This window comes from Entelurus aequoreus, linkage group LG10 (assembly GCF_033978785.1).
Source record: "Entelurus aequoreus isolate RoL-2023_Sb linkage group LG10, RoL_Eaeq_v1.1, whole genome shotgun sequence".
Lineage (NCBI taxonomy): Eukaryota > Metazoa > Chordata > Actinopteri > Syngnathiformes > Syngnathidae > Entelurus > Entelurus aequoreus.
The window spans coordinates 6,961,333-6,974,752 of record NC_084740.1 but is presented as its reverse complement, the minus strand read 5'-3'; the positions used below and the strand labels follow the sequence as shown (position 1 = coordinate 6,974,752).

General features: G+C 40.2%; 1 protein-coding gene across 6 annotated transcripts in view; it reads right to left on the bottom strand.

The window, feature by feature from the left end:
- ncam1b (neural cell adhesion molecule 1b) overlaps positions 1-13,420 on the bottom strand; it is a 286,896-nt gene that overhangs the window by 11,805 nt on the left and 261,671 nt on the right. For 3 of the 6 annotated variants that reach the window (XM_062059916.1, XM_062059911.1, XM_062059912.1), the window contains 3 exons: positions 9,482-9,680; positions 4,279-4,395; positions 658-1,608 (listed from right to left, as the gene is read on the bottom strand). In XM_062059916.1, the coding sequence (XP_061915900.1) occupies positions 658-1,608; positions 4,279-4,395; positions 9,482-9,680 (1,267 nt within the window). Of the gene's footprint in view, positions 1-639; positions 1,609-4,278; positions 4,396-9,481; positions 9,681-9,814; positions 11,687-13,420 lie in introns of those variants that run through there. The other 3 variants (XM_062059913.1, XM_062059914.1, XM_062059915.1) reach the window with 3 other exon arrangements.

The window sequence follows — 13,420 nt, the reverse complement described above, 5'->3', positions numbered from 1 at the left end:
TGACACTGATCGTACAGGGAGCGGACCGCCACAACCAGACAGTCCGATACCCCATACTCTCTGAGCACTCCCCACAGGACTTCCCAAGGGACACGGTCGAATGTCTTCTCCAAGTCCACAAAGCACATATTGACTGGTGGGAAATAAAGAAAACGCATTGAATGAGAAGGCGTGTCCAAACCTTTGGCCTGTACTGTAATTATCTTGTTAGCCAGGGGACTAAAAATAAATAGTTTCAGCCCCAAGGGGATCTGCGTTTATGATTAGCATTAATCCGCCATGGCGATCACATACTTTTCCATGAAAATTGTCTAATATTGATGGGCGGCAGATCAATCGCCACTAGTGTTCCTCTGTGTTCATAGGCTGGTTACTGTACTGTTCTGCCATTGTCACTTTGTTGACATAGCACATGCATCTAAACAACACAATGTTGAACTAAAACTGTTCTGACTTGGCTTCCCTTGTCACACAGAACCTCTTTCTCCCAATCACCAATTTCTAAAGTCCACACCGCTAAGTCGTTACTTCCTAACCTAATGTGGTCAATGGCAACAAGTGGTGGTGAATGAATGAACGCACAAGTTACTCACTCACACATACACGCACACACACACACGCACACACACACAGATAAACCTCTAGAGGGAGCCGTACTCATCGTTGACAGGAGGACCGGTCTTGGCCAAAGTCTCTGACGCATCCAGAACTGGGCCTGAAAGGGGGAGGTCCGCTCCGTCGCCATTGGGCAGGAAGGGGGCAGAGGGTGGGCTCTCTAAGCTAATGAGGTCGGCGGGGATCTCTGAGGGTCGCTCGGTCCCGTTACTCAGCTCTAAGTCGAAACCCGTGTTTTTGAGGCCCGTGTCGTGGGCCAGGAAGTCGTACATGTCTGGCGGTGATGCGGGGAGGTCACTGGCAGGCAGGGGGGACAAGGGAGACGAGACATTTTTGAGGAGAGGGGAGGACGTTTCAGTATCCGGTGCTTTAGGAGCACTACGGATGGCTAAAGGCGGTGTGGGGGCGGCTTTATGAACTGGCTTGTCAAAGGCAGCGAGGCCACACCCGCTCAGGTTTGAATCAGGGGAAGGAGCGCTTTGTTCTGCTGAAACAGGCGGACTAGGAGCAGGTTTCTTGTCTAGAGTGAAAGGTGACGGTGTCACAGCCAGTGGCGATACAGGAGGACTACCTTTAGCCTTCAGGGCGGCAAGTTTAGGAGAGTGCCTACGCTTCGGCGGTATAGGTGTGCCGGATTTTTGAGCTTTAGTCCATTCTGGGGTGCTCGGAGGAGGCTCGGTCTTCTCCTCCTCCTCCTCCTCCCCCGGCCACTCGCTTCGTCTCTGCTCGACTAACGGCGCAATCTTGGCCTCGACGGCGGACCTGGAGACGGGGGGAGTCGGTGGCGCCGCGCTCATCTCCGGGCTCGGCGCCGGTGCCGAGATGGGCGTGGGCGAGGGGTCGTTGGCCGGGGTGGACAGGCTAAACGTTAGGGTGGTGGTCTCGCTAGAGGGGCTGTCCTGGGTGGGGTCATTGGTGGCAGTGGCCGTGTCGGAGTTGGTGGCTATGGAGGAGAGCGTGTCCAGTGCCAGAGCAGCAGTGAAAGCCGCCAGCCTGAGAGAGCAGGGAGAGAACAGAGACACACAGACTAGACACCAGGGTGATCGTGACACAGGAAGGGGGCGCTCGGGAAGCAGCATGCAAGAAGATTAGTAAGTCTCAAAGGCCCCGTTTACACTAAGCCGGATAAGGTTGTCCAGGGTAAATCCCACCTCACCTTATCCGTGTCCACACACAACAATGCCAGCGTTTAAGACCCCCTCTACCCTCTGTACCGTCGGTGCACCGCGACCTAATACATATGTGTACGTCATCGTCACCTCCAGTGTTGCTTTGTGTGCAAGTTCTTCAATGTAACTTATCTGAACAATATCCAGTGTGGTGGTATTTCAGTTAACCGGAATCCAGTGTGCTGTGGGGCCCTATTGTAGTGAATCACACCTGAATTAATCAAATCTTTATTAGACACGTAAACAACGTGATAAAGGACATTTGACAACAATCAATCTAGGGTTCTAGATATTTGGTCAGGACACTCTTCACTCTCTTGCCTTCACCTTCATTGTCCATTTGTTTTTGGTGACTCTGGACCTAGACGTTGAGTCCGCGACATACATGGCGGACAATAACTGATACAGTCTACTTTGCCGGTCCAAATGCATTCGCCGTTTTCCGTAGTTAGTCTTCCCTCGACGGCCAGGTAATACAAAGCACGCGCTACCTACTCAGTGGCCTAGTGGTTAGATTAGGGGTCACCAACGAGGTGCCCGCGGGCACCAGGTCGCCCGTAAGGACCAGATGAGTCGCCCGCTGGCCTGTTCTAAAAATAGCTCAAATAGCAGCACTTACCAGTGAGCTGCCTCTATTTTTTAAATTTTATTTATTTACTAACAAGCTGGTCTTGCTTTGTTCGACATTTTTAATTCTAAGAGAGACAAAACTCAAATAGAATTAGAAAATCCAAGAAAATATTTTAAAGACTTGGTCTTCACTTGTTTAAATAAATTCATTAATTTTTTTTACTTTGCTTCTTATAACTTTCAGAAAGACAATTTTAGAGAAAAAATACAACCTTAAAAATGATTTTAGGATTTTTAAACACATATACCTTTTTACCTTTTAGATTCCTTCCTTTCTTTCCTGACAATTTAAATCAATGTTCAAGTAAATGTATCTTTTTTATTGTAAAGAATAATAAATACATTTTGATTTAATTTTTCATTTTAGCTTCTGTTTTTTTGACGAAGAATATTTGTGAAATATTTCTTCAAACTTCAAACTTTCAAAAAAATTATTCCGGCAAATCTAGAAAATCTGTAGAATCAAATGTAAATCTTATTTCAAAGTCTTGAATTTCTTTTAAAATTTTTGTTCTGGAAAATCTAGAAGAAATAATGATTTGTCTTTGTTAGAAATATAGCTTGGTCCAATTTGTTATATATTCTAACAAAGTGCAGATTGGATTTTAACCTATTTAAAACATGTCATCAATTATTCTAAAAGTAATCTTAATCAGGAAAAATTACTAATGATGTTCCATAAATTATTTTTTTAATTTTTTCAAAAACATTCGAATTAGCTAGTTTTTCCTCTTCTTTTTTTCGGTTGAATTTTGAATTTTAAAGAGTCGAAATTGAAGATAAACTATGTTTCAAAATGTAATTGTCATTTTTTTTTTCTTGTTTTCTCCTCTTTTAAACCGTTCAATTAAGTGTAAATATCATTAATTATTAATAATAACATAGAGTTAAAGGTAAATTGAGCAAATTGGCTATTTCTGGCAATTTATTGAAGTGTGTATCAAACTGGTAGCCCTTCGCATTAATCACTACCCAAGAAGTAGCTCTTGGTTTCAAAAAGGTTGGTGACCCCTGATCTAGAGGTTTAAAACTTGAATAATAATAAAAATAATAATACTGAATAATGACACATTTTTTTTTATATTTTTTGGACCAAAACCCTTTGGGGTCCCCGGGATCAAGTCTGAGTGGAGGCCTAAATGTATATTTTTTATACATATATTGTATTGGTTTTTAAAATAAAAAAATATCAAAATGGCCCCCGCTTGCTTTGATTTTTCAGAGTGCGGCCCTCAGTGGGAAAAGTTTGGACACCCCTGGTTTAAGGGGTTTAAGGACTTAGTGTAGACGTGGCCAAAGATAGACAAGGCAACTGAAAATCAAGAACAAAAAAAAGCGACTATTAAGCCTAAATGGAAAAACAAAGTCATGCTGTGAGTGGACATTTAGAGGGTTACATCCCATACACACACCAACATGGAGAGTACCGACTAGTCCTGCAGAAATCTATGCGGCAATACGCAGAACCACCTAGACGGGGGGTGGAACAGTACCAGTGACCGTGCCAAGTAAGTCTTGCTTAGGTTGTCCAATGACCACACTGGTGAGGACCAAAGGCCTTTCTGTGTCTTTAACTGGTATTGCTTCAACCTTCATGTCATCACACAAAAGGCTGCAGAGTTCAAAAAGAAAAAAGAACAAAAACAAAGTGCAGTACTCCCTGCTAATATGGAATCAAAACAGAAAGCAACACACTCTCAGTGGACTCCACTCAAGAATAACCAGAACTTGTCCAAAAAGTGCCTCGCTTAGAATTTCATAGCAAATTCTTGGAAGTGGAGTGCAAAGTTCAACTGCTGATAGATTGTTTAAAAGCAACAAAAACCAAAAAAAAAAAGGCAGTGTGGCTGAAAGCTCTACTCACTCTGGTTCTGTCAGGGGTGTGGTTTCATTTGGTTCTGTTGGTCCTGCTGCGTTGTGATTGGCAGTGCACTCGTCCTCGGTTCTGACTTCCACTATGGGCTCTTTGGATTCATCTTTCCTGCGGGACAGACATTGTGTTGTGTTGGAGGCTTTTAGAGAAAGTGGTACAGTCGCATCCTGCTGGCCCCACTATGGACTGGACTCTCACTATTATGTTAGATCCACTATGGACTGGACTCTCACTATTATGTTAGATCCACTATGGACTGGACTCTCACTATTATGTTAGATCCACTATGGACTGGACTCTCACTATTATGTTAGATCCACTATGGACTGGACTCTCACTATTATGTTAGATCCACTATGGACTGGACTCTCACACTACTATGTTAGATCCACTATGGACTGGACTCTCACACTACTATGTTAGATCCACTATGGACTGGACTCTCACTATTATGTTAGATCCACTATGGACTGGACTCTCACACTATTATGTTAGATCCACTATGGACTGGACTCTCACTATTATGTTAGATCCACTATGGACTGGACTCTCACACTATTATGTTAGATCCACTATGGACTGGACTCTCACACTACTATGTTAGATCCACTATGGACTGGACTCTCACATTATTATGTTAGATCCACTATGGACTGGACTCTCACACTATTATGTTAGATCCACTATGGACTGGACTCTCACTATTATGTTAGATCTACTATGGACTGGACTCTCACAATATTATGTTAGATCCACTATGGACTGGACTCTCACACTATTATGTTAGATCCACTATGGACTGGACACTCACACTATTATGTTAGATCCACTATGGACTGGACTCTCACACTATTATGTTATCTCCACTATGGACTGGACTCTCACACTATTATGTTAGATCCACTATGGACTGGACTCTCACTATTATGTTAGATCCACTATGGACTGGACTCTCACACTATTATGTTAGATCCACTATGGACTGGACTCTCACACTATTATGTTAGATCTACTATGGACCGGACTCTCACACTATTATGTTAGATCCACTATGGACTGGACTCTCTCACTATTATGTTAGATCTACTATGGACCGGACTCTCACACTATTATGTTAGATCTACTATGGACCGGACTCTCACACTATTATGTTAGATCCACTATGGACTGGACTCTCTCACTATTATGTTAGATCCACTATGGACTGGACTCTCACACTATTATGTTAGATCCACTATGGACTGGACTCTCTCACTATTATGTTAGATCCACTATGGACTGGACTCTCACTATTAGGTTAGATCCACTAAGGACTGGACTCTCACACTATTATGTTAGATCCACTATGGACTGGACTCTCACACTATTATGTTAGATCCACTATGGACTGGACTCTCACACTATTATGTTAGATCCACTATGGACTATGGGGGGGGGGGGGGGGGGGGTCTATTCAAGGTTTCTCATAGTCATTCATATTGACATCCCACTGGGTTGAGTTTTTCCTTGCCCTTATGTGGGTTTTGAGCCGAGGATGTCGTTGTGGCTTGTGCAGCCCTTTGAGACACTTGTGATTTAGGGCTATATAAATAAACATTGATTGATTGATTGACTGTTTGGCCACAATACCCAGCAATATGTTTGGAGGAGAAAAGGTGAGGCCTTTAATCCCAGGAACACCAAACAGTGTTACTGTAGCCAACAAATATTGAATATTATTGTTAAATAAAACCTCTGCCTGGTTTTTTATGAATACTTGGGCCTACTACACTACTGTATTTTAATGTTGGTCATCATGGTGGTACTTGGAGAGCCAAGCTTTTTCTGAGGTGATACTTTGAGAAAAAAATTGACAACCACTGTTGTAGTCTGATAGGCAAACAGCTAAATTATAGTCTCACCTCATTTGGGCAAATTCCAAGCAAGATTTCATGTGGACATTTTCTTTGCTACTTGCTCTTACGGCTTTTACTGGTGAAGAACCTGTGCAACAGATATTGCATGTACAAACCCCAACACCAGTGAAGTTGGCACGTTGTGTAAAACGTAAATAAAAACAGAATACAATGATTTGCAAATCCTTTTCAACTTATATTCAATTGAATAGACTGCAAAGACAAGATACTTAACGTTCAAACTGGAAAACGTTGTTATTTTTTGCAAATATTTGCTCATTTGGAATTTGATGCCTGCAACATGTTTCAAAAAAGCTGGCACAAGTGGCAAAAACGACTGATAAAGTTGAGGAATGCTTATCAAACACTTATTTGGAACATTCCACAGGTGAACAGGCTAATTGGGAACAGGTGGGTGCCATGATTGGGTATAAAAGCAGCTCAGTGGAGGGTCTCCACTTTGTCAACAAATGCGTGAGCAAATTGTCCAACAGTTTAAGAACAACATTTCTCAACCAGCTATTGCAAGGAATTTAGGGATTTCACCATCTACGCTCCGTAATATCATCAAAAGGTTCAGAGAATCTGGAGAAATCACTGCACGTAAGCAGCAAGGCTGAAAACCAACGTTGAATGCATGTGACCTTCGATCTCTCTGGCAGTACAGCATCAAAAAGTGACATCGGTGTGTAAAGGATATCACCACATGGGCTCAGGAACACTTCAGAAACCCACTGTCAGTAACTACAGTTGGTCGCTACACCTGTAAGTGCAAGTTAAAACTCTACTATGCATTTATCAACAACACCCAGAAATGCCGCCGGCTTCGCTGGGCCCGAGCTCATCTAAGATGGACTGATGCAAAGTGGAAAAGTGTTCTGTGGTCTGACGAGTCCACATTCACATTAATTGTGGGTAAACTGTGGACGTCGAGGAAAGAACCATCCGGATTGTTCTAGGCGCAAAGTGTAAAAGCCAGCATGTGTGATGGTATGGGGGTGTATTAGTGCCCAAGACATGGGTAACTTACACATCTGTGAAGGCGCCATTAATGCTGAAAGGTACATACAGGTTTTGGAGCAACATATGTTGCCATCCAAGCAACCTTACCATGGACGCCCCTGCTTATTTCAGCAAGACAATGCCAAGCCACGTGTTACATCAACGTGGCTTCATAGTAAAAGAGTGCGGGTACTAGACTGGCCTGCCTGTAGTCCAGGCCTGTCTCCCATTGAAAATGTGTGGCGCATTATGAAGCCTAAAATAGCACAAGGGAGACCCCCGGACTGTTGAACAACTTAAGCTGTACATCAAGCAAGAATGGGAAAGAATTCCACCTGAGAAGCTTCAAAAATGTGTCTCCTCAGTTCCCAGAGTGTTGTTAAAAGGAAAGGCCATGTAACACAGTGGTGAACATGCCCTTTCCCAACTTCTTTGGCACGTGTTGCAGCCATGGAATTCTAAGTTAATGATTATTTGCACAAAAAAATAAAGTTTCTCAGCGTGAACATGAAATATGTTGTCTTTGCAGTCTATTCAATTGAATATAAGTTGAAAAGGATTTGCAAATCATTGTATTCTGTTTTTATTTACCATTTACTCAACGTGGACTGGTTTTGGGTTTTGTACATTCCAAAAATGTCTTGTTGAACATTGTTGCTCTTTGAAATGACAGTTGAACCAGATGATGGCTATACCTAATATAATTTCAAACGTTGTCATACCTGTGCTTCTTCGGATTAAAAAAAAAACTAACAACAACCAAAAAAACAATTGAGTGCTAAAAAATATAAGATAGAAATATACTATAGTAGAACTTGACACAGGAAGTCCTTCATACAGACAGCCATCAGACTGTATAATGCTTATGTTCCTTTTTGACTGGACTTAAATGTATAATAGACTGTATTTACTGTATATTATTCACATGTGAATAATGCTTTATAATAGACTGTATTTATATTATTCGCATGTGAATAATGCTGTATAATACTGTATTTATATTATTCACATGTGAATAATGCTGTATAATACTGTATGTATATTATTCACATGTGAATAATGCTGTATAATAGACTGTATGTATATTATTCACATGTGAATAATGCTGTATAATACTGTATTGATATTATTCACATGTGAATAATGCTGTATAATACTGTATATTATTCACATGTGAATAATGCTGTATAATACTGTATATTATTCACATGTGAATAATGCTCTATAATAGACTGTATTTATATTATTCGCATGTGAATAATGCTGTATAATAGACTGTATGTATATTATTCACATGTGAATAATGCTGTATAATAGACTGTATTTATATTATTCACATGTGAATAATGCTGTATAATAGACTGTATTGATATTATTCACATGTGAATAATGCTGTATAATAGACTGTATTTATATTATTCACATGTGAATAATGCTGTATAATAGACTGTATGTATATTATTCACATTTGAATAATGCTGTATAATACTGTATTTATATCATTCACATGTGAATAATGCTGTATAATAGACTATATTATTCAAATGTGAATAATGCTGTATAATAGACTGTATTTATATTATTCACATGTGAATAATGCTGTATAATAGACTATTTATATTATTCACATGTGAATAATGCTGTATAATAGACTATTTATATTATTCACATGTGAATAATGCTGTATAATAGACTGTATTTATATTATTCACATGTGAATAATGCAGTATAATAGACTATTTATATTATTCACATGTGAATAATGCTGTATAATAGACTGTATTTATATTATTCACATGTGAATAATGCAGTATAATAGACTATTTATATTATTCACATGTGAATAATGCTGTATAATAGACTATATATATTATTCACATGTGAATAATGCTGTATAATAGACTGTATTTATATTGTTCACATATAAAAAATACGTAAGTGTTTGTTTATTGTGAGCGAACTGTGGTGCAGAATTTCCCCCCAGGGATCAATAAAGTACTTTCTATTCTATTCTATTGTTTGTCCACCTGAGGGCAGTACAGTAACATAGTCAGAGACAGCAGATATAAAAGAAGCTTTAAAATGAACGTCAGCTTGAGTTGTAAACAAATAACAACTAATGTCACACTTCCTGCTTTGAATTGCTACATTAGGAGAAGTAGAAAATGTATCAGTAAAGTTTCAGATACGACAGTTATACTGCCTTGCTTGCTACACGCCCAACAATAATGCATTTCTCACATATGCTAGAATGTGACCCTTTAAAGCAGATTTGATTGCATTTGTTAATTCCTTACATGAACGCGGCCTTTCCCTCCTCCAAGTCTTTGCCTTTGGTCCCGGAGCCCGACTTGCCACACAGGCACATGATGAGGCCGCATTTGTTGACAAAGTAGCAGGTCACGTCTACGGCCAGCAGCAGGAGCACAAACGCCACCACCAGGATCCCCGCCCACAGCACGATGCCCACGGGAAACCTGGCGTCCTCATCCAAGTCTGCCACAGACACATCACAGCTTAGTCCGCAAACCGCCGACTAAAACAGGACTACCACTACAAATAGCTCAGCAAAAATATGACACCACTCACCTTCTCTCCGTGTATAAGTGAAAGGATGGATGCACAACTGCTTACCATACATGGCTATTTATTTGCTAGTAGATGTAAGAGAAAACCCAAGCTTACGATATGTATTATGAACAGATATGTCAACTATTGTCTATAGATAAATGACACTTATTATGATCAGACAGAATCTGCTGGTGGAGAATGTGCAGCTCTGTGGAAAAAAGCACCCGTCAATTAGAATGGTAAAAAAACATTATTTGACATGCATGAGAAATGGATAGTAAAAAAAAAATATCAAGTTGCACAAAGTATGCAAACTATTCCAGTGCAATTAGCATCTTTTTTTTCTGTTAATATTTGTGACATAAAAGTTAGCTAGTGTTGGTCTTTATGTAATAATAATATACACACTTCAGTAGGGATAATGTTTGAAACCGATTCTCCCGGTTGTTCGATAAGAAGAGAACCGATTCCATGGACTCGAATCCCTTTTTGAGAACCGGTTCCCCGTTATCGAGGCCACTATAGTAAAGAGAAAGAGTTGGTTCTTTATTCGAATCCCTGGGAACGAATCCCAAATGGGCAATGTTATGCCCATTTGATTGTAGACTCTTACTGACACCTTGTGGCGATATGAAAATACTACGCGTCATTAGTTCGGGCACTTCCGGGTTGACGACGTCAGTTCAGTTCATGAGACAATTGAGAAGTAGACAAGTTGTGTTAGCTCTTACAAGCCTTGGAAAACATAAGTCTGTAAGTAAACTGTTTAACTTGTTTATGTAACTCAATATTAAGGTGGAAAGTGGTTCAATTTGATACTAAGATGTTTATTGAAAAACAATGTTTGTGGATGTTTTGAGGACTTAAAATGGCTGCCAGTCGTGTATTTCCACCATCGAAATAGTTTCAACACTCAGAAGTATTTGTTTGATGATAGTACTGTCTATTTGTGTGAAGCTAATATTTACATATTGTGTATTAAATTTGAGTATGTTAATTGAATCACATAGCTTATACATTTGTCATTGTGTGTATTTCAGTTAAAACAAAAACAAAAAAACAGTCCAGTGCAAGACAAAAGTAAAGATAGGAAAAGACAAAGCAAGATGAACAACAATAAAGAGCCTAAATGGATTAATCTGCTTTGGAACTTTATTAGACGTCTTGGATTGTTTGTTAGCTGTCTGCCTGTGTGTGTAGTTAGTATGTTCCAATAGCAGCAGAAGTGCACTTTTTGGAGCGCTGTATTATTTTCAGTTTTGTTGCCAAAGGTTTTATTTATTTTATTTAACACTATATTATTATTTATACACCTATAGTGATCACAGAGACAGGTTGTTTTTGTGTTACTGTATATATTTGTTTTTCTGAAAAATCCCACTTAATATACTTTGGGTAACAACAGTCAATATTTATTTATTTATTTTATTTTAGTTTTTTCTTATAAAATAAAAGTGAGCTTTTGTTAAACCAAATATTGTTTTTTTTCCCATATACAACAACCTATCTGACTTCGATAAGAGAATCGATAAGGAATCGGTTCGATAAGAGGATTCGATAATGGGCTCAAACTCGATAATTTCTTATCAAACATCATCCCTACACTTCAGTACACAGTAAAGCATAAAAATATCGATATCTGTAGAATGGGACCAGACTCTAGTTTGTTGCTGAATTTATGTCAGTCTGTGAGGCTTGGGGGGGTTTATTCCACTGCCTTTGGTTCAGTTCTGTTGCAAAAAAAAGCTGTTCATTGCTCTTTTTTCCCCCCACGCATCTGTCACTGTCTGCTTTTAAGAAGTGAAGGCGTGTAGAAGGAGAGGCAAAGCTCCTGTTAGCGGGCCCACCGGACTATGAGAGCAGGAATGCAGTGATGGCAGACAGTATGAGTGATGCCACACAGCACGTCATGGGTGAACAGCCCTGAGTGGCTGGATGCCCGACACACAATGTCCAGAACCGGGGCCACAGCACGGGAACGTTGGGGGGGAAAAAAAAGGGAGGAATGAAAAGGGGGGGAAAAGAGAAGGGGATGGGAGAAAACAAGAAGAGAGAAGTGAAAATATGTCGCCTGAAAACACAAAGGTGAATTTAAAAAAAAAAAAAAGATAAAGAAAAAGCACAAAGGGGTGAAGGTGTGTGAATGCTTGAAATGAGAAGCTGAATTAGGAAGTATAAACCCCGTTTCCATATGAGTTGGGAAATTGTGTTAGATGTAAATATAAACGGAATACAATGATTTGCAAATCCTTTTCAACCCATATTCAGTTGAATGCACTACAAAGACAACATATTTGATGTTCAAACTCATAAACTTTCTTTTTTTTTTGCAAATAATAAATAACTTAGAATTTCATGGCTGCAACACGTGCCAAAGTAGTTGGGAAAGGGCATGTTCACCACTGTGTTACATGGCCTTTCCTTTTAACAACACTCAGTAAAGGTTTGGGAACTGAGGAGACACATTTTTGAAGCTTCTCAGGTGGAATTCTTTCCCATTCTTGCTTGATGTACAGCTTAAGTTGTTCAACAGTCCGGGGGTCTCCCTTGTGCTATTTTAGGCTTCATAATGCGCCACACATTTTCAATGGGAGACAGGTCTGGACTACAGGCAGGCCAGTCTAGTACCCGCACTCTTTTACTATGAAGCCATGTTGATGTAACACGTGGCTTGGCATTGTCTTGCTGAAATAAGCAGGGGCGTCCATGGTAACGTTGCTTGGATGGCAACATATGTTGTTCCAAAACCTGTATGTACCTTTCAGCATTAAGGGCGCCTTCACAGATGTGTAAGTTACCCATGTCTTGGGCACTAAAACACCCCCATACCATCACACATGCTGGCTTTTACACTTTGCGCCTAGAACAATCCGGATGGTTCTTTTCCTCTTTGGTCCGGAGGACACGACGTCCACAGTTTCCAAAAACAATTTGAAATGTGGACTCGTCAGACCACAGAACACTTTTCCACTTTGTATCAGTCCATCTTAGATGAGCTCAGGCCCAGCGAAGCCGACGGCGTTTCTGGGTGTTGTTGATAAACGGTTTTCGCCTTGCATAGGAGAGTTTTAACTTGCACTTACAGATGTAGCGATCAACTGTAGTTACTGACAGTGGGTTTCTGAAGTGTTCCTGAGCCCATGTGGTGATATCCTTTACACACTGATGTGGCTTGTTGATGCAGTACAGCCTGAGGGATGGAAGGTCACGGGCTTAGCTGCTTACGTGCAGTGATTTCTCCAGATTCTCTGAACCCTTTGATGATATTACGGAGCGTAGATGGTGAAATCCCTAAATTCCTTGCAATAGCTGCTTGAGAAAGGTTTTTCTTAAACTGTTCAACAATTTTCTCACGCATTTGTTGACAAAGTGGTGACCCTCGCCCCATCCTTGTTTGTGAATGACTGAGCATTTCATGGAATCTACTTTTATACCCAATCATGGCACCCACCTGTTCCCAATTTGCCTGTTCACCTGTGGGATGTTCCAAATAAGTGTTTGATGAGCATTCCTCAACTTTATCAGTATTTATTGCCACCTTTCCCAACTTCTTTGGCACGTGTTGCTGGCATCAAATTCTAAAGTGAATGATTATTTGCAAAAAACATTTTTTTTATCAGTTTGAACATCAAATATGTTGTCTTTGTAGCATATTCAACTGAATA